At 46.5% G+C, this 20,164-nt stretch overlaps 1 protein-coding gene across 1 annotated transcript; it reads right to left on the bottom strand.

Moving 5' to 3' along the window:
- Positions 1–285: 285 nt before the first annotated feature.
- On the bottom strand, positions 286–20,071 carry oip5 (opa interacting protein 5). The gene is made up of 5 exons (XM_060925206.1): positions 19,715–20,071; positions 19,511–19,577; positions 6,326–6,448; positions 669–750; positions 286–545 (listed from the first exon to the last, which is right to left on the bottom strand). The coding sequence occupies exons 1-5, from the start codon at positions 19,941–19,943 to the stop codon at positions 432–434; spliced, it is 615 nt and encodes a 204-aa protein (XP_060781189.1). The 5' UTR covers positions 19,944–20,071; the 3' UTR covers positions 286–431.
- Positions 20,072–20,164: the final 93 nt, after the last annotated feature.

Below are 20,164 nucleotides of genomic sequence, written 5' to 3'. Positions count from 1 at the left end.
TTTTTATCTTAATTATTGTTTGTGTCACAATAAAAACAACAATGTGCGCCTTTAAAGTGGTCGGCGTGTTGTGTAAATCAAATTGTGTTAAATCATCCAAGAATCCATTTTAATTCCAGCTTGTAATGCGACAAAACAGGACGAACACCAAGGGGGATGAATACTTTCACTAGACACTGTACATCCTTTTCTTACCTGATGCTTAGACTCTTAGTTTCTTGAATCAATGCCTTATCACTTCGTATTTATCCAGCACATGGAAAGTACTGACAAAAAGGCTCTAACTGAAACACTGAATACATTTTATTTAACGGACAATAACGTCAAGAAAATACTTTTTTTTAAACTAAGACCATCAACCCAACCACAAGTCAGACACAATTATACCAGCATGAACATGTTCCAGGAACTTTGTGAACAACAATCAGACGCTAATCGGAGACGCTGGAGGACACATGAAGCTGTCCGTGTTCCGACCTGCTCTCGTCCAACGCTTCCTTCAGAAGGGTCACACGCTTCAGCTGAGCTTCCAGGACCTGGTTCACCTGCACAGACAATCCGTACGAGATGTTTACCTGGAGCAGAACTTCACTCAGGCCGTTCTGACATCATCGTGTTTCTTCAGGAAACATTACAACCATGCAAAACCTCAGCCCGTTCCTCCTCACCTCACTGATGCCCTGTTCCAGCAGTCTGTGTTCAAAGCTGAGTTTGGAAGCTTTCACGACAGCACAGCTTTTTAGCATGTAGCTGAGGGGGAAAAAACAAAACAGCGTTCTGATAATTGGTGAAAAAGAAAAACCGCCAACAACTGGAGGAAAATGCCATCCTTCACTGCTCAACAACAAAAAGTTAACGCGGCAGTTTCCATGAGTCTTTGAGTTATGAAAACTTCTCATGAAATCACGTTCAACCGATGAATTCTCCTCGACAATCCGAGGTATTTTTAAACACCACTTACTGCAGAATTTGTTGCATCAACAAGTTTTTGCAGAAAGATGAAGTTGATCCAAATTTTTTTCCACGTTATTGAAAAGGAATCTAATTGTTAAGTGCTGAATTACCATAATTATAAAAACAAGCTGACATCCATTTAAAAAAAAAAAAATCAGCTGAGATTTTTTTCAGTGCTTTTTCACTTTTTCTTCATGTCAACTTCTAAGAAATTAATCCGTTCAATCACAATGTTTGCAATGAGCTTTTTCTTTATTTTGAACTGCAGTTGCGTATTTGAACACGATAATGAAATCTTAAAACGCCACAGGCTTAAATAAATCGGCTGTACTGTATTCGAAGTTTCAGTAGTAAGCACCCTCAATTATGATAATTAAAGCCAAGTTAGAAGCTTGGCTTTGACAGTACCAGTCAAAAAGTTTATACACCCCACTGTCCTCAGTCAGAGGATTTTCTGTATTTGGACTCTTTTCAACATGGTACAACAATATTGAAGACATCAACACTATGAAATAACATCTGGAACATGTATAGAATTGTGCTAAAAAAAAAGTGCTTAATATTTCAGATTCGAAAATAAAGCATCCAGCATTTCTCTTGATGACGCTTTGCTTTGTACACTATTGGCGTTATCTTCACCAGCTTCATGAGGGAGTCACCTGGAATACTTTTCAATTAACTCATCAGAAGGTAATTAGTGGACGAGTTTCTTGCCTTCTTAATGCGTTTGACATCAAACATTAAATAATAAACATACTCTTTAAAAAAATTGCTCTTTTACACAACTGTAGTAATCCATGCAGTATTATATCAAGAACTGCTCAACTAAGTAAAGAGAAACGACATCCATCGTTACTTTAAAGCTAGACGGCCTTTCGATTTCATGAAATCGGTGAAATTTAGTTCCGTCTGAAATGTGGTCATTGTGATATGTTTATTTCTGTAATATCTCAAAATATCAGGCCATTCTGTGGCTGGGAAGTTATTTAATTTGAGGGGATTAAATCATTATTTAATGTGCATGAAATCGCTCGCTTCGCGCAGTCAGGCAGACAGAGGAAGTCCATGTGTGTGCGCACGTGCAGGTTTCCCTTTGAGCGTGCACTGACAGTTCCATCATTCTGTCGCTAAACGAACAGCTGATCACACCGAGGTGCTCGCTGAGCGCCCATATTTATTAGTTTGGTCCTGCGTTTCCTTTCCTTCGTATAGAACATAACATCTTTTCTTCTCGCTTTCTTTCAGTTAGGCCAAAAAAAAGTGTGTGTGTTTCCGGTTACCCAACCGACCCTAATCCGTACCGCCCAACCCTAAACGGTTTTTTCATTTTTTTCCCAGTCGCGACTTTTACATATAACCCAACCGCGTGAACCGGAAGTTTTTGTCACTCGCTGGGAAAATCAGGGCTTTCCACAAGCGCCGGCTGCCGGCCATACAGCCGACTACACAATTAAGTCCAGCCGGCTACTTTAATGACTTATTTTTGTAGCCCACAGGCTCTAAATATTAATTTTCGATTTTAATAAAATTAAATGTTTATCTAACGGACTGACAGTAATGTCAAACTGAACCGCACTCATTTAAGTTGTGATTCGCACTGTTTGTACCGATAATAACCACAAATTCCCCGCCGACTTCGTTGATCAGGGGAGAGTAACTCATCCGCGGCCCCGACATGCGGTGTGTGCGCGCGCACTCGGTGGAGGCAGTAGTGTGTCGGGGCCGTCGGAGGGAACAGAAGCAGAGATGACGCTTATTTTGTCTTTCACCTAGAGACATGATTCAAACTTTAAAACGGAGACAAAATTCTCCTGTGTGGATCTGGCATTCAACTTTTTTGCTAGGTTCTATACTTTTTGATCAGTCACAGATCAAACACCATGAGCACATCTGGAGAAATTCAGGCTTTATAATGGGTGTCTATGGCGTTACACACCAGTGCAGCTCAGGAGTTTAGAGTGTAGGCAGCCTGAAAAAAAAGCTCTAACTTTCTCATTTAAACTCATTTCTCAGCCACACTTTTCACTCTACACACACAATTTTCTCAAAAGTTGTAGTCACACATTGTGTGAATCAAGACAAGTGTCTACCTGAGCGATAGGATTTACAGTTTTTGAATGAGAAGCCTGAAAGTAAGGAGAGGACAGCCGCGCTCTCCCATAGACTCCCATTATAAACGTGGCAGCGCTTTTACTGCAAAATCAGAAAAGTCACTTGTTTTTAACTCGCTCTCGTGTCCACATTTTTTACACTAGGGACAAAAAAAAATTACATTCATGTGTTCATGGGAGCCTTGTAGCACTCAATGTGAAAGAATTTTGTGAATAACTCCTTTCGTTTCCGTGTAAATCAGCGTTGTGTCTTTTCCCTGCACCGTTACCAAGGCGACGAGCTGCACTCAGGGAGCAGAGAGGGGCGGGGCTGCTCTCTCTCTCTCATGGTGTATTGAGCTGTTATATTTACAGAAAAATTCATGTTCAAAGGTGTCTCATGCTGCATCAGATTCATCAGAAGGTGGTAACTCAGGTGACCTGCAAAGAAATTCATTATATTTTGTGAAATTATTCCTGTCTAAATATAGGTTATGGCAGCCATCTTGAAAAAAAAATTTCAAAAAAAAAAAAAAAGCCTGCCTACCGACCCTAGTTTTGAAATCTACGTAACCGGAAACACATTTTTTTTTTTTTTTGCCTTACTGTAGTCGGTCTTTCACGTTTCATTCGCATCCTCCATTTTTCTCTCCTGTTTCAAATTTGTATCCCACAACGGCTTGCGTGAACGGGGAAAGCCCACCACGTGATGCATGACGTAGTATCTTGAATTGGGTCATGGGGAAGCAGGAAAAAATAGCGGAGAATTTCGGGCCATATGGAGATAAATTCATTCATTGTTTTATTTTTCTAAAATTGGAAGTCTGTGATTCAAATTCAGTAGCTTTCAGTCATTCAACAAAAATAACTGGGTGTCGAGAAAATTCTTTTTATGACCTACACTTGAAAAATCTGAAAGACAGTCGAGCTTTAAGACAAAAATGATTTCATTAATAAAAATAAAGGAAAAAAAAAACCCACACACTGAATTAAAAGGTTTCCAAACTTCTGACTGGCACTGTATGTATATTAAACCACAGTGTCAAACATGTAGACTCTGTAAAAGGTTGTTAACTCCAGTTTTAAAACATTTCTCAACATTTTGTAAAACTACAGTAGCGAAGTTCCAAGCAGTACGGCCAAATTCACTCGTCAGGTTTATTTGTAAATGAAATAAGACTCACCTTGAAATGTCTAAACTGTATTGTATTTGTTCAGCCTGAACGTCCTCGAACACAATTTGTCCAGGTAGGTTCAGTGGGTTGGGTGGGGGAGGGGAGGGGACTTGAAATCTCGAACTCGAGCCGATTTCAAGTTACGACAATTCAAATTTTGTTTTAAATCAATTAAGGCAGAAATTTGAATCTAAATTTTTACAAAATATTAACTTTAGCAACATTATGTCAGAACAAGTCATTAAAACAATGTTTGCAACTTAAAAAGTTGATGTAAATCAGGAAAACAGAATTTTTATGTTGCAACCACACATTTAATTCAGTGGTGCTCCTAAGTCCAATGAATTACTTTAAAAAGCTGACAAGCCAAAAAAAGTTAGTAGTAACAAAGTAATTATTACATCATATCCAATTATCAAACCAAATATCAACTACAGTGTAGGACAGTAGCAGCGAGCAAACATGAGGGGTGTTCACATGGCACATATTTGCATCGATGCTGCACCGTTGTATTTTATTGCGATATATCTTACACCGGTGTAAATTTTGTGGAGTGTTCACACGTCACAAACCTGCTTACTAGAGAGAAGCGTGTTAGCACCGGTGCAGCCCCACTTGCGTTCACACGGCAGTTTTTGCGACCGTGCTATACGATAGTAATAATGCGGAAATGAAATATGCGCATGCGTGAAAATGTACTTCCTTTTCCCGCCTTGTTTGTGATTGATGTATCGAAAAACCATGGTTTATACTTCTCCAGACAAACTTTCTATGTTGTGGTCTGTCAGACACCGTAAAAGGGTAAAAGAGAGAAAGGAAAGGTTGTGCAAGTACAAGAGAGCACGAAAACAACGCATTCTACAATTCATTCGGCAACAAATCGACGACTTCGTGTCGTTCATGGCCATGTGGACGGTTGTCATGGCATCACCAAGCGCCGGGAAAACAACGTGGACGAAGACACGTATGCAATGCCCGTATGTAATCAACTCTCCTCACGTGTAGCGAGTCTACCCCTGTAGCGTTCAGACATCCCAGTTTATATCGGTGCTGCCCCGTAAACTAGCATTTACTCAGGAGTAAATTTCTTAAACCACCTCCCGAGCAGGGTTAGATTTGCACCGGTTTAAGCAGCTTTCAGGAGCTACACCGGTATAACTTTGTACCGTGTGAACGCTCTACCGGGGCAGCCCCGGTGCTACACCGGAGTAAAAGTTGCCGTGTGAACACCCCTATGTTTAAGAAGTTAGCTTGCACGGTTAAAGGAACAGTCCACCGTACTTCCATAATGAAATATGCTCTTATCTGAATTGAGACGAGCTGCTCCGTACCTCTCCGAGCTTTGCGCGACCTCCCAGTCAGTCAGACGCAGTCAGATGCGCTGTCACTCCTGTTAGCAATGTAGCTAGGCTCAGTATGGCCAATGGTATTTTTTGGGGCTGTAGTTAGATGCGACCAAACTCTTCCGCGTTTTTCCTGTTTACATAGGTTTATATGACCAGTGATATGAAACAAGTTCAGTTACACAAATTGAAACGTGGCGATTTTCTATGCTATGGAAAGTGCGCACTATAATGACAGGCGTACTAACACCTTCTGCGCGCTTCGGCAGCGCATTGATACGGAGCTCAGATATCAATGCGCTGTCGAAGCGCGCAGAAGGTGTTAGCACGCCTGTCATTATAGTGCGCACTTTCCATAGCATAGAAAATCGCTACGTTTCAATTTGTGTAACTGAACTTGTTTCATATCACTGGTCATATAAACCTATGTAAACAGGAAAAACGCGGAAGAGTTTGGTCGCATCTAACTACAGCCCCAAAAAATACCATTGGCCATACTGAGCCTAGCTACATTGCTAACAGGAGTGACAGCGCATCTGACTGCATGGGAGGTCGCGCAAAGCTCGGACAGGTACAGAGCAGCTCGTCTCAATTCAGATAAGAGCATATTTCATTATGGAAGTACGGTGGACTGTTCCTTTAAGCGTTAAAAGTAAAAAGCTGAAAGAATACGAATTGTCACATTTTTCTCAGAAGGTGTGCTGTTATTCTGCATTTGTGTTTTGAATTAAATGAATAACACCTTTCGTTTAGCGACTCTCACCAGTTGATGGCTTCTTTCCGCAAGAGGAAGAGGCCCCTCAGAGAGGATAAGTGATGTGGCGTGGAGTGGAGCATGAAACCGACAACACGACGACAGCCGGAACATTCCAAAGCTTTGTAAGTGCTGGGAGACAAAACGTGAACAGAACAAAACAGTTAAATAATTATCTGAATCAGAAACGAGGCTGGAAAATATAGCGGTCTCAATCGCTTTCGTAATGCATCTTTGCAATAAATCCAGACACAAACGAGCGATCGAAACGATCCTGAGCTAATCATCCTGACTGGAGTTACCAAGTAGACGGTTCCCAAAAAACTGTGCTGCCACAAGCTGTTTTGTCTGCTTGAGTGTACTTAAAGACAATTAAATGCACTTTGACAGAATATTCAAGGCTGTGTGTCCATGTGAAATAAACAGGAACAAGACGAAAACTGTTCACTGTGTCTCTCTCGTCACAGTGAGCTACTTCACATGTTGCTCACAAAAGATGAACATGGAGTTGTCCATGTTTTTTCTCCTCATAGATTAGATTAGATAGAACTTTATTGATCCCTTTGGGAGGGTTCCCTCAGGGAAATTAAAATTCCAGTAGCATCATTACAGGATAAACAGAGAATAGAAATAGAGAAAAACTTCTAGATAAATTAAATTAGGTATTTGCATATACAAATATAAAAAAGAAGAAGATATAGGGAAGAGGTATTGCACATTGTCCAGTATTGTTTATTGTCAGGCTAGGCTACTGCTCCTTCCCATCCTCCGTCCTCCTGTTACCCCTCCTCCCCCCCAGAGAGGAGTTGTACAGTCTGATGGCGTGAGGGACAAAGGAGTTTTGAGTCTGTTCGTCCTGCACTTGGGAAGGAGCATTTTGTCACTGAACAGGCTCCTCTGGTTGCTGATGACGGTGTGCAGAGGGTGACTGGCATCGTCCATGATGTTCAGTAGTTTGTCCATAGTCGTCTTCTCTGCCACCGTCACCAGAGAGTCCAGCTTCATGCCGACCACAGAGCTGGCCCGCCTGATCAGTTTGTCCAGTCTGGATGTGTCCTTCTTGGATGTGCTGCCCCCTCAGCACACCACGGTGTAAAACAGGACACTGGCGACCACGGACTGATAGAACATCCACAGGAGTTTCCTGCAAGTGTTAAAGGACCGCAGCCTCCTCAGGAAATACAGCCTGCTCTGTCCCTTCCTGTACAGGTGGTTGGTGTTGCAAGTCCAGTCCAGCTTGCTGTCCAGCCACAGCCCGAGGTACTTGTAGGAATCCACAGCCTCCACCTGGACTCCCTCGATCAGAACTGGTCGTGACCTTGGTCTTAACCTCCCAAAGTCAATGACCAGCTCCTTGGTCTTCGAGGTGTTGAGCTGCAGATGGTTCCTGTTGCACCAAATGGCAAAGTCCCTCACCAGGCTCCTATACTCCTCCTCTCTGTCGTCCCTGATACACCCCACGATGGCTGTGTCATCGGCAAACTTCTGAATGTGACACAGCTCTGAGTTGTAGCAGAAGTCCGCGTTGTACACGGTGAAGAGAAGAGGGGCCAGCACCGTGCTCTGGGGTGCTCTGGTGCTGATAATCACAGTATCAGACATGATGTCCTTCAGCCTGACGTACTGCGGCCTGTCGGTGAGGTAGCTGGAAATCCAGGTGACCAGGCAGGGGTCCACTCGCATCCTGTTCAGTTTGTCTTGAAGCATAAGGGGCTGGATGGTGTTGAAGGCACTCGAGAAGTCCAAGAAGAGGATCCTCACTGTGCCATTTCCCTTATCCAGATGCGAGTGGGCTCGGTGTAGCAGGTAGAGGATGGCGTCTTCCACACCAACACCTGCCCGGTATGCAAACTGCAGACAGTCCTGGGCATGTTGCACCTGGGGTCAGAGGAGGCTGAGGAAGAGCCACTCCAACGTCTTCATCAGATGTGAAGTGAGTGCCACCAGTCGGAAGTCATTCAGCTCGCTGGGACGGTTCTTCTTGGGAACTGGAACGATGCATGATGTCTTCCAGAGGGTTGGCACTCTCCCCAGCTGCAGGCTGAGGTTGAAAATGCGTTGGAGTGGTTCACCCAGTTCAGCAGCGCAGGTCTTCAGTAATTGGGGACACACCTTGTCCAGGCCTGCTGCTTTCCTGGGGTGAAGCTTCCTCAGTTGACCTCTGACCTGGTCTTCAGTAATGCATAGAGGAGTCTGTGTTGAGGTGGAGGAGGAGGGGGCTGCTGCAATGACTGGGGGGAGGGGTGTTGAAGGAAGAAGGAGAGATGGCTGCAGTGAGGGGGAGGGTGGGGGGGACGTGGGCTGGTTGAACCGGTTGAAGAAGTCATTCAACTCGTTCGCCCTCTCCACTGTCCCCTCAGGCTACGTTTACACTAGACCGTATCTGTCTCGTTTTCTTCGCGGACGCACTGTCCGTTTACATTAACCCCCCTGAAAAAGCGGGGAAACGGGAATCCGCCAGCGTCCACGTATTCAATCTAGATCGTATCAGCTCCGGTGCTGTGTAAACATTGAGAATACGCGAATACGCTGTGCTGAGCTCTAGCTGGCGTCTCATTGGACAACGTCACTGTGACATCCACCTTCCTGATTCGCTGGCGTTGGTCATGTGACACGACTGCTGAAAAACGGCGCAGACTTCCGCCTTGTATCACCTTTCATTAAAGAGTATAAAAGTATGAAAATACTGCAAATACTGATGCAAATACTGCCCATTGTGTAGTTATGATTGTCTTTAGGCTTGCCATCCTTCCACTTGCAAGTAATAAGTGATCTGCGCTGGGATCTCACACACAGCGGCTCAGTCCCGAATCGTGGCTTGTTCACTTCACTCGCGCGCTGTGTGAGCTGCGCAGGGCCGGAGTGCGCACCCTCCAGAGGGCACTCGCTGTTCAGGGCGGAGTGATTTGGAGCGCAGGATGCCTGCGGAGCCGAGCGTATCCGCGTATTGGCGTTGCTGTGTGCACGGCTAACGGTTTTAGTGTCAACGCGAATCGTTTTAAGAACGTTAATCTGATGATCCGCTGATTCGACGTAATGTAAACGTAGCCTCAATGACTCTGGTCTTTGTGTTGTGGCCCGTGATGGTTTTCACACCTTCCCAGACCTCCCTCATGCTCTTCTCCTTCAGCTTCTGCTCCACCTTTCTCCTGTAGCTGTCCTTAGCTTCCCTCACGCAGCGTTTCACCTCCTGCTGTGCTGCTTTCATCGCCTCCCTGTCCCTGAAGGCGGCCTTCTTCCTGTTGAGGACAGCTTTGACTTCCGGTGTTATCTGTGGCTTGTTATTAGGGTAACACTGTACAATCTTAGCGGGGGAAACCACGTCTGCACAGAAGTTGAGATAATCTGTCAGACAGTGTGTCAGCCCCTCTATGTCCTCACAGTGTGGGCTAAGCAGCACATCCCAGTCTGTGGTGTCATAGCAGTCTCTGAGGGCATCTTCCATTTCAGGGGACCACCTCCTGATGGAGCTAGTTGTTGCAGGCTGCCTTTGAACCAGGGGGGTGTACTTTGGCTATAGACGAACCAGGTTGTGGTCAGACTTCCCTAGTTGGGGGAGGGGTGTGACTCTGTATGCATCCCTCATATTAGCATACAGCAAGTCAATTGTCCTGTTGTTCCTAGTTGGACAGTCCACAGCCTGGTAAAAAGCAGCCAAAGTAGAGTCCAAAGTAGCGTGATTAAAGGCCCCAGAAATGATCATAAATGCCTCAGGGTGCGGTGTCTGCAGCCTTGCTGTGACAGAGTGAATCCTCTCGCATGCAGCAGCTGCGTCTGCCCTCGGAGGGATGTAAACACAGATGGTGATCACGTGACTGAACTCCCTCGGCAGATAATATGGCCGCAGGCTAACGGCTAGCAGCTCCAAGTCCAGGCAACATAAGACTGTCTTTATGGAGGTATGTCCCGGGTTACACCAGCGGTTATACTCTTCATGTGTACACTACACCGAGGGTGAAACGGATGTTATTCCGACCTGCGAATGACCATTTACGAAGTAAACCGAATGTGCATTATTTACAATAAAACGCAACTTGTGTGTTTTATTACCTGACCTGGGACCACCAGGGGGCGAGGTATTGGTTTTGGTGGGGTTTCTTTGTTTGTTAGCAACATTACAGGAAAATGGCTAGACCAATCTTCATGAAACTTTCAGGATAGATGAGCATTGGTCTCAAATAGAACCGCCGATATTTTGAGGGTCATCTGGTCAAGGTCACCAAAAAGGTCAAAATAGTTTTTTTTTTACAATAGCTTCCTTCGTATTCATCGTATTTACTTTCAAACCAATTCCAAAATGTTAATCTTTCAATTCTGCTTCCGTTGATATGCTACATGATGAAGTCTCTCTCATAGCTTTCTTAGCGGTTGGGGTCAAATGTGTGTGTGTGTGTGTGTGTGGGGGGGTGTTCCAGTCATTGCTAAAATTTGCATATTTTCCATTATCACTCAAACAGAGATAGAGAGAGGTTTATTATTATCAACATGTAGGAAGTCATATATGGGCTTTCATTTGTCACCATGACCTTTGACCTTGTTTGTGTGTATGTGTCTGTTAACAATCTAGCATCTAGATGGTTGCACTGATTGGCTTCAAATTTTCGGGGTAGGTGGACAATGGTCCGTAGAATACCGGATTAAATTTTGGGAGTAATCGGGTCAAGGTGAAGGTCAAGATTGCCGGAAAGGTCAACCTTTCGGTCAAAACATTTTCCATTGTAACTCAAAAACAGTTGCCGATAGACAAATGAGCATACAGGAACTCCCATATGGCCTTTCATTTGGCACCATGATCTTTGATCTTGAGTGACTCTGAAACGTCAAAATCAAGGTCATGGATTTTCAGAGGGCTATAACTTAAACGGTTGCTGGTAGACAGATATTTACCCTTATCAATTTATAGGAAGTGCCATATGGGCTTTCATTTGGCACCATGACCTTTGACCTTGAATGACTCTGAAATGCCAAACTCAACGTCATGGATTTTCAGAGGACTGTAACCTGACAGCTGATGATTGAGATATTACCGTTATCAACATATAGGTATAAAATAAGTGCTTCCGGGCGAGGTTTGTTTTGCCTGGCAACACTTGTTGCTTTTCATGAGAAAGAAACGTGACAAAAAAAAGGACATTTAAAAATATATATTCTTCTGCCACAAAAAGTAGTTCCACCGCAAAGTAGTTTGTTGCTATGCAACAAACACTTTCACAAAAAATAGTAATAATTAGAAATCATAAATAATGTTTTGTTATCTTTTAAATTTTCCCCCTGAATACATAGATTTTTTTTTTAATTTGATTTTTGAGTGTTTTTACGATTCAAACTCACCTGGTGTAATGCGACTGTTGCTTAGCAACAGGTGGGCAGTACAATCTTACAAATCTGATTCCACAGTCTTGTACAACGATGTATCAGAACCGTTTTCATTCAAATAAAACAAAACACACCTGTATCCAAACCAGACAGGAAGTTCTCACCTGAAACAGGTGTGTATCGAGTGCATGTGATTTGAGCTAGATTTAGAAGAAGAAGCCTTTGTCACATGTACACTCAAGGATAGTGAAACTCCTCCTCTGCATTTCACCCATCTGAAGCAGTGAACATACGATCAGTATCCGTTTTTAAACGTAACTTAAACGTAATTTGCATTACTTTGAGAGGTGGTTGCACACCTAGTTCTGCTCAGTTTAATGAGAACATTTGTAAATAGGACTCATAGGCTACGTTCACAGTGCAGGCTGAAGTGACTCAAATCCGATCTTTTCGCCCATATGTGACCTGTATCCGATCTTTTATTGACAATATGAACGACACAGATCCGATTTTTTTCAAATCCGACCCAGGCCGTTTGGATATGTGGTCCTAATTCCGATTCCTATCCGCTCTTTTCATATGCGACTTCAGTCTGAACCGCCAGGTCGCATTCATCCGACTTACACGTCATCAACAAGCCACAAACGTCACTATTCTGCGCTGAAGTAGGCGGCGGGTCTCTCAAAAAAAGTTACAACAACATGGCGCATAATCACGGGCGCAGATAGAACGAGATAGACGAGTCCCACCCAGATTTAAATTCACCTCGCTCTGTCCCCCCCACTTATAGGGAGGAAAAAACGTCTATGCTGTCTTTCTTTGCATAAGGCAAACCTCACGGAAAAATCAAAAGACTAATTACCATTCGGTTTATTGAGGTGCACAGCAGTACATACATAGTTGCAACAACTCACATAAAACAAAACAAAGACTGATATTCGGTTGGTTGAGCTGCGCAGACTGCACAGGTTGCGAGCTCAAGCTTGGTTGCTATGGTAACCCACAACAAGTTTGACAGGCATATCGGGGTTGGGGTTGGTTTGCTGGCAGCTTTGTCCCCCCCCCAGTTTTTTGTCCCCCCCCCAGTTCAAAAAACGTATCTGCGCCCCTGCGCATGACATCAATGCGAGGGACGCTTCGGGCTGTGAAGGTTCTGAATCTTCTCAATGGAAGGACGCAGAGGTTAGGGAGCTGATTTCCATTTGGGGGGATACAGCTATTCAAGCTAGATTGGATGGGTCATACCACAACCGGGCGGTTTTACTTCCGTAAACACTGGCCATGCTCACTGCGTGTGACGTCGTCGTATCCTGCAATGCGCATGCGGAACACTTTTAGGTCGCTTTTCGTACATACTGAGGATCACATACAAGTCGCATATATTTGTTAATGTGAACAACCTCACAAAAAAATCGGATTTCACAAAAAAAATCGGAATTGAGCATTAAGCCTTGCAGTGTGAACGTAGCGTTATTAGGTTTTGATAACTCCTCTCGATATCTCCTTCAAATATTTTCATTTATTCTATATTATTTGTAATTAATTATTTATATTTTTACAGCACTTGTAAATTAGGTATGAAAACCCCATTTTGGGAACCAAATAAAGATTATTGTATTATCCTGGTGAAAATCTTTCAAGGATCTTCAAGGATCCGTGAAGTTCTTTGTGAGGGTCTTTGCGGATCCTGTTGAGGAGCTCAACAAAGATCCTCAAAAGATCTTCGAGGATCTTTTAACTTCTTGCCAAGATCTTCAAGGATCTACAAGTTCTTTTCAAGGTCTTCAAGAATCTTTCGAATTCTTGACAAGATCTACAATAATCTTTAAAAAAAAAAACATTCAATTCCAAACAAAACAATTCTTTATTTATGCAATTATAACATATACTGTACACTGACATTTCCAGTCGAATAAGTCAACTGACTGACTCAAGAGATCCTTTCAAGATCTTTGAAACCTTGAAAATCATGAAAAGATTCTTTCAAAGATCCTTTTAAGATGTTGGCTATTCAGGAGGCCGTGGTATATCATTTTCCAATTCTTATGAATCATAATTATGTCAGTTTCAATCTATTTCCATCCTTGCCATCTCATCTCATCTCATTATCTCTAGCCGCTTTATCCTGTTCTACAGGGTCGCAGGCAAGCTGGAGCCTATCCAAGCTGACTACGGGCGAAAGGCGGGGTACACCCTGGACAAGTCGCCAGGTCATCACAGGGCTGACACATAGACACAGACAACCATTCACACCTACGGTCAATTTAGAGTCACCAGTTAACCTAACCTGCATGTCTTTGGACTGTGGGGGAAACTGGAGCGCCCAGAGGAAACCCACGTGGACACGGGGAGAACATGCAAACTCCGCACAGAAAGGCCCTTGCCGGCCACGGGGCTCGAACCTGGACCTTCTTGCTGTGAGGCAACAGCGTTAACCACTACACCACCGTGCCGCCTCCCATCCTTGCCAATTCCGTTGAATTAGGATCATTAAAAAAAACCTGAAAGATCCTCATTAGATCCTCGAAGATCTTAAAGGAGCCTCACAAAGATCTTGTAAAGACCTTGACAAGGATACTTACAACAGCCTGATTAAATCCTTGAGGATTCCAGTTAAGATCTTTGTAAGATCCTGAAAAGGATCTTGGAGGACCTTGTAAAGATCTTTTGAAGATTTTGACAAAGATCCTGATCACATCCTCAAAGAGCCGAAGAAAGATCTTAACAAGATCCTTAGAAGGATCCTTGAGGAGCTTTACAAGTTATTTTACATATGAAGATCTTTCTAAGATCCTTTAAGGCAGCGTTTCTCAACCTTTTTTCAGTCACGGCACCCTTCAGAAGTATGCAAATTCTTAAGGCACCCCCATATAAAATATACGCAGTCACGCTGTCCCCGGCAGTGATGTTGTGCCATGGGAAAGGGGGCCATGAGACAAATTTTGATGATGCATGAGGCAGCGATGATCTGCATTAGTGTAACTATCGTTTTTTGGAATTTTAATTCATTTTATTTATTTCAGTGTTAGAATATATAATGGGCGGCACGGTGGTGTAGTGGTTAGCGCTGTCGCCTCACAGCAAGAAGGTCCTGGGTTCGAGTCCCGGGGCCGGCGAGGGCCTTTCTGTGTGGAGTTTGCATGTTCTCCCCGTGTCCGCGTGGGTTTCCTCTGGGTGCTCCGGTTTCCCCCACAGTCCAAAGACATGCAGGTTAGGTTAACTGGTGACTCTAAATTGAGCGTAGGTGTGAATGTGAGTGTGAATGGTTGTCTATGTGTCAGCCCTGTGATGACCTGGCAACTTGTCCAGGGTGTACCCCGCTGTGGCAGCGGGGGCGTGGTCAAGCGCCGGTCTGTGACAGGAGGGCGGAGTTGGGGAAGGTAAGTGGCAGAATCGCTTCACCTGAGTGTGATTAACCTATGTTTTGTGTGTGTTCTCCCCAGTAAACCGCGCCCTATTTAAGGAGGGAGAGTGAGAGCAGAGGGGAACTCATCCCCGGACGAGACGCTAGTGCGTGTGTGTCTCTCTATTGTGGGAAAATATTGTTAGACTGAAAAGTGTGGCAATAAAGCCTATGTACAAACCTGATCTCTGTCCTGCCGTCCTCTGTGCTCCACCCACTCGTAAGGAACTGCCACAGTCCATGGAATCCTCCCCGTTCGCAGACTTGGTCCACGCCCTCGCCACGGCTCAGCAGAGCCAGCACCAGGCACTCGTCACGCTCCGGAAGGAGCAGGAGCGCCGCTTCGAAGCCTTGGTGCTGGCTCAACAGGAAGACCGAGAGGCGTTCCGGCGCCTCCTCGCGTCGGCGGGGTCCACCAGCGCCCCGGCCGTGGGCCCATCTCCCATCACCTTGACTAAGATGGGCCCGCAGGACGACCCCGAGGCGTTCATCGCGTTGTTCGAACAGGTCGCTGAAGCCTCGGGGTGGCCGATGGAGCAGCGCGCGGCGCGCCTCCTCCCCCTCCTGACGGGAGAGGCGCAGTTAGCCGCACTACAGCTCCCCGCCGACCACCGGCTGGCCTACGCCGACCTTCGCCGGGCTGTCCTCCAGCGCGTGGGGCGTACGCCGGAGCAGCAGCGCCAGTGCTTCCACGCGCTGCGAATGGAGGAAGTCGGCAGCCCGTTTGCGTTCGGCCAGGAGCTCCGGGACGCCCGCTGGCGGTGGCTGAGGGCCGAAGATCGCGACGCCGAGGGGATCATCGACCAGGTGGCGCTGGGACAGTTCATCGCCCGCCTACCTGCCGGAACCGCGGAGTGGGTCCAGTGCCACCGCCCGGCGTCGCTGGATCAGGCCGTAGGACTGGCGGAGGATCATCTGGCGGCTGTCCCGGCGGCAGGACAACGGATGTCATCATCTTCTCTCTCTCTCTCTCTCTCTCTTCCCCCTCCTCCCGTGTCCCGTCCTCGCCCCATTCCCCCACCACGGAGGCGGGGGCCGGCTCCACCCCAGCCGGCCCGCCGCACCCGTGGTGCCCTCCCGTTTCTCCCTTCTGTGTCTGTCTCTCCCCCCCCCTCAGGTGAGTGACCCTCAAACCACAGCTGCAGAGGGGAGGCCTGGGCCGGTTTGCTGGCGCTGCGGGGAACCGGGCCACCTGCAGCAACAGTGTGCCGCGATGGAGGTGGGGGCGGTGGTGCGGTGGCGACTCTGGACGTGCGCCGGGCCCTTCTCGCGGATCTCCCCGGCTATGGTCCGCGCCGGGACCCCCGTCCTTTCCCGCCTTTCCCCCCCACCTCTCTCCGGGGCAGGGGGGAGGCGGCGGGGCGGGGGCCTCCCCGGCGCGGCGCCTTGGCCGGCGCCTAGCAGCCGGCTTAGAACTGGTGCGGACAAGGGGAATCCGACTGTTTAATTAAAACAAAGCATCGCGAAGGCTCTCGGCGGGTGTTGACGCGATGTGATTTCTGCCCAGTGCTCTGAATGTCAAAGTGAAGAAATTCAATGAAGCGCGGGTAAACGGCAGGAGTAACTATGACTCTCTTAAGGTAGCCAAATGCCTCGTCATCTAATTAGTGACGCGCATGAATGGATGAACGAGATTCCCACTGTCCCTACCTACTATCTAGCGAAACCACAGCCAAGGGAACGGGCTTGGCAGAATCAGCGGGGAAAGAAGACCCTGTTGAGCTTGACTCTAGTCTGGCACTGTGAAGAGACATGAGGTGTGTAGAATAAGTGGGAGGCCCCGCTTCCGCCGGGCGCCGCCAGTGAAATACCACTACTCTTATCGTTTCCTCACTAACCCGGTGAGGCGGGGGGGCGAGCCCCTGAGCGGGCTCTCGCTTCTGGCTTCCAAGCCCTCCCCGGGTGCTCCCCGGCTAAACACCGGGGGGCACTCTCGTCTGGGGCGGCGACCCGCTCCGGGGACTGTGGCAGTTCCTTACGAGTGGGTGGAGCACAGAGGACGGCAGGACAGAGATCAGGTTTGTACATAGGCTTTATTGCCACACTTTTCAGTCTAACAATATTTTCCCACAATAGAGAGACACACACACACACACACACCAGCGTCTCGTCCGGGGATGAGTTCCCCTCTGCTCTCACTCTCCCTCCTTAAATAGGGCGCGGTTTACTGGGGAGAACACACACAAAACATAGGTTAATCACACTCAGGTGAAGCGATTCTGCCACTTACCTTCCCCAACTCCGCCCTCCTGTCACAGACCGGCGCTTGACCACGCCCCCGCTGCCACACCCGCCTTTCGCCTGTAGTCAGCTGGGATAGGCTCCAGCTTGCTTGCGACCCTGTAGAAGGATAAAGCGGCTAGAGATAATGAGATGAGAATATATAATTTTTTGACGGCACCCCAGTTGAGAAAGGCTGCTTTAAGGATCCGATAAAGATCCTTATCTTGAAGGATTACTTCATAATGTGTAATATTTTATCTTATGTGACTCTCTCGTGCAATAATTTATAATGTGACTGTCTCTGTGCAATACCTCACTCCATAATATATAACACAACACATACACCTCAGACTGTGCACCTTACACCCCCCCTTTCTCTCTCTCTCTCTCTCCACGCTGTTTGCACTGTTATTGGAGATGCTTTAATCTCATTGTACATGTGTATAGTGACAATAAAAGCATTCTATTCTATTCTATCTTTGTCAGGTTTTTGACAAGCCTCATGGATCCTTAAAGGAACAGTCCACCGTACTTCCATAATGAAATATGCTCTTATCTGAATTGAGACGAGCTGCTCCGTACCTGTCCGAGCTTTGCGTGACCTCCCAGTCAGTCAGACGCGCTGTCACTCCTGTTAGCAATGTAGCTAGGCTCAGTATGGCCAATGGTATTTTTTGGGGCTGTAGTTAGATGCGACCAAACTCTTCCGCGTTTTTCCTGTTTACATAGGTTTATATGACCAGTGACATGAAACAAGTTCAGTTACACAAATTGAAACGTAGCGATTTTCTATGCTATGGAAAGTCCGCACTATAATGACAGGCGTACTAACACCTTCTGCGCGCTTCGGCAGCGCATTGATACGGAGCTCAGATATCAATGCGCTGCCGAAGCGCGCAGAAGGTGTTAGTACGCCTGTCATTATAGTGCGCACTTTCCATAGCATAGAAAATCGCTACGTTTCAATTTGTGTAACTGAACTTGTTTCATATCACTGGTCATATAAACAGGAAAAACGCGGAAGAGTTTGGTTGCATCTAACTACAGCCCCAAAAAATACCATTGGCCATACTGAGCCTAGCTACATTGCTAACAGGAGTGACAGCGCGTCTGACTGCGCCCATGTTTACATTAGACCGTATCAGCGGATCATCAGATTAACGTTTTTAAAACGATTAGTGTGCACACAGCAACACCAATACATGGATACGCTCGGCTCCGCAGGCATCCTGTGCTCCAAATCACTCCGCCCTGAACAGCGAGTGCCCTCTGGAGGGTGCGCACTCCGGCCCTGCGCAGCTCACACAGCGCGCGAGTGAAGTGCACGAGCCACGATTCGGGACTGAGCCGCTGTGTGTGTGATCCCAGCGCACATCACTTACCACTTGCAAGTGGAAGGATGGCAAGCCTAAAGACCATCATAACTACACAATGGGCAGTATTTGCATCAGTATTTGCAGTATTTTCATACTTTTATACTCTTTAATGAAAGGTGATACAAGGCGGAAGTCCGCGCCGTTTTTCAGCAGTCGCGTCACATGACCAACGCCAGCGAATCAGGAAGGTGGATGTCACAGTGACGTTGTCCAATGACGACACCAGCTAGAGCTCAGCACAGCGTATCCGCGTATCTCAATGTTTACACAGCACCGGAGCTGACACGATCTGGATTGAATACGTGGACCCTGGCGGATTCCTGTTTCCCGGCGTTTCCAGGCGGTTTAATGTAAACGGACAGTGCATCCACGAAGAAAACGAGACAGATACGGTCTAATGTAAACTTGGCCTGACTGGGAGGTCGCGCAAAGCTCGGACAGGTACGGAGCAGCTCGTCTCAATTCAGATAAGAGCATATTTCATTATGGAAGTACGGTGGACTGTTCCTTTAAAGATCCTGTGAGGTTTTTCACCAGGGTATTGTACACACAGATACTCAGAGCAGTGTGCAGCGGTTAGGGGTTAGATGCCTTGCTCAAGGGCACTTCAGCCATGATACAGAGGGAGGGGAAAGTGTTCAATCACTCAACTCCCCTCACATTTTCTCAGGAATCGAACCGGCGACCCTTTGGGCCTCAGGCTGCTTCTCGAACCTTCAGGTCATGGTTGCGTCCATTTAAATGTCCATTTGGAAGATTTGCGATCCTTAATGCAGGTTTCCGGGGATCAAATAACCTCCAAGAAGGAACCAACGGGATTGTAATATAATACACAATAAAAATGGGATATTTTGTTAGTAGTGTGCAGCCACTCACCAAAGTTTAAGATGACCCTCCTTACTCATCTCAAGCCTTCCTCTCACTCGGACATCCTTGCTGATTTCTGCAGATGAATATCAATATGAAAAATGTGCATATTATGGGATGTACACACAGTCTGTCCATGTCCAGTGTATTCGAGTGGAAACCTCAGGAGTCATGAGCTATTAATGATGAATTCATCTTTAAAAATGTGCTTACTGAGACAAATAATGGCCTTGAGACTCTTGACCTCCCCGCAGACCCCTAACGAGTCTCCCAGCACCAGGTTACAGTGGGAATGAGCGCAGTGAAAAACGCAGCACTTCCCGTAGTCCACACTGGGCTCCAGGGCCTCCTCCGCCTCCTCCTCCTCCAGGTCCCTCAGCTGGGCGGAGATCACGCTGCTGTGGCCGCTGCTGTCACCAACAAAATACTTTCCTTCAGACATGTTTGCGCACGAATTTGAATCTTCTCTCTGTACTACAAGGACGGTGCGTGCGATCAATCCCAAACTCAACAGTTAGCAAGAACTAGCACTCCGAGACGAAGCCATTTGCTTTCAGGCACCGCCCATGTTTACACGGCGCACCAATCACCGTGCAAGAAAGATGGATATTCGGCCTCATACGTGACGTCAAGAGCAAGACAAGCCAATCAAAAATGAGCGTG

The sequence above is a fragment of the Neoarius graeffei genome, chromosome 7 (genome assembly GCF_027579695.1).
Source record: "Neoarius graeffei isolate fNeoGra1 chromosome 7, fNeoGra1.pri, whole genome shotgun sequence".
NCBI lineage: Eukaryota > Metazoa > Chordata > Actinopteri > Siluriformes > Ariidae > Neoarius > Neoarius graeffei.
Note: the sequence above shows the minus strand (reverse complement) of the source record. Positions and strands in the feature narration are given on the sequence as shown.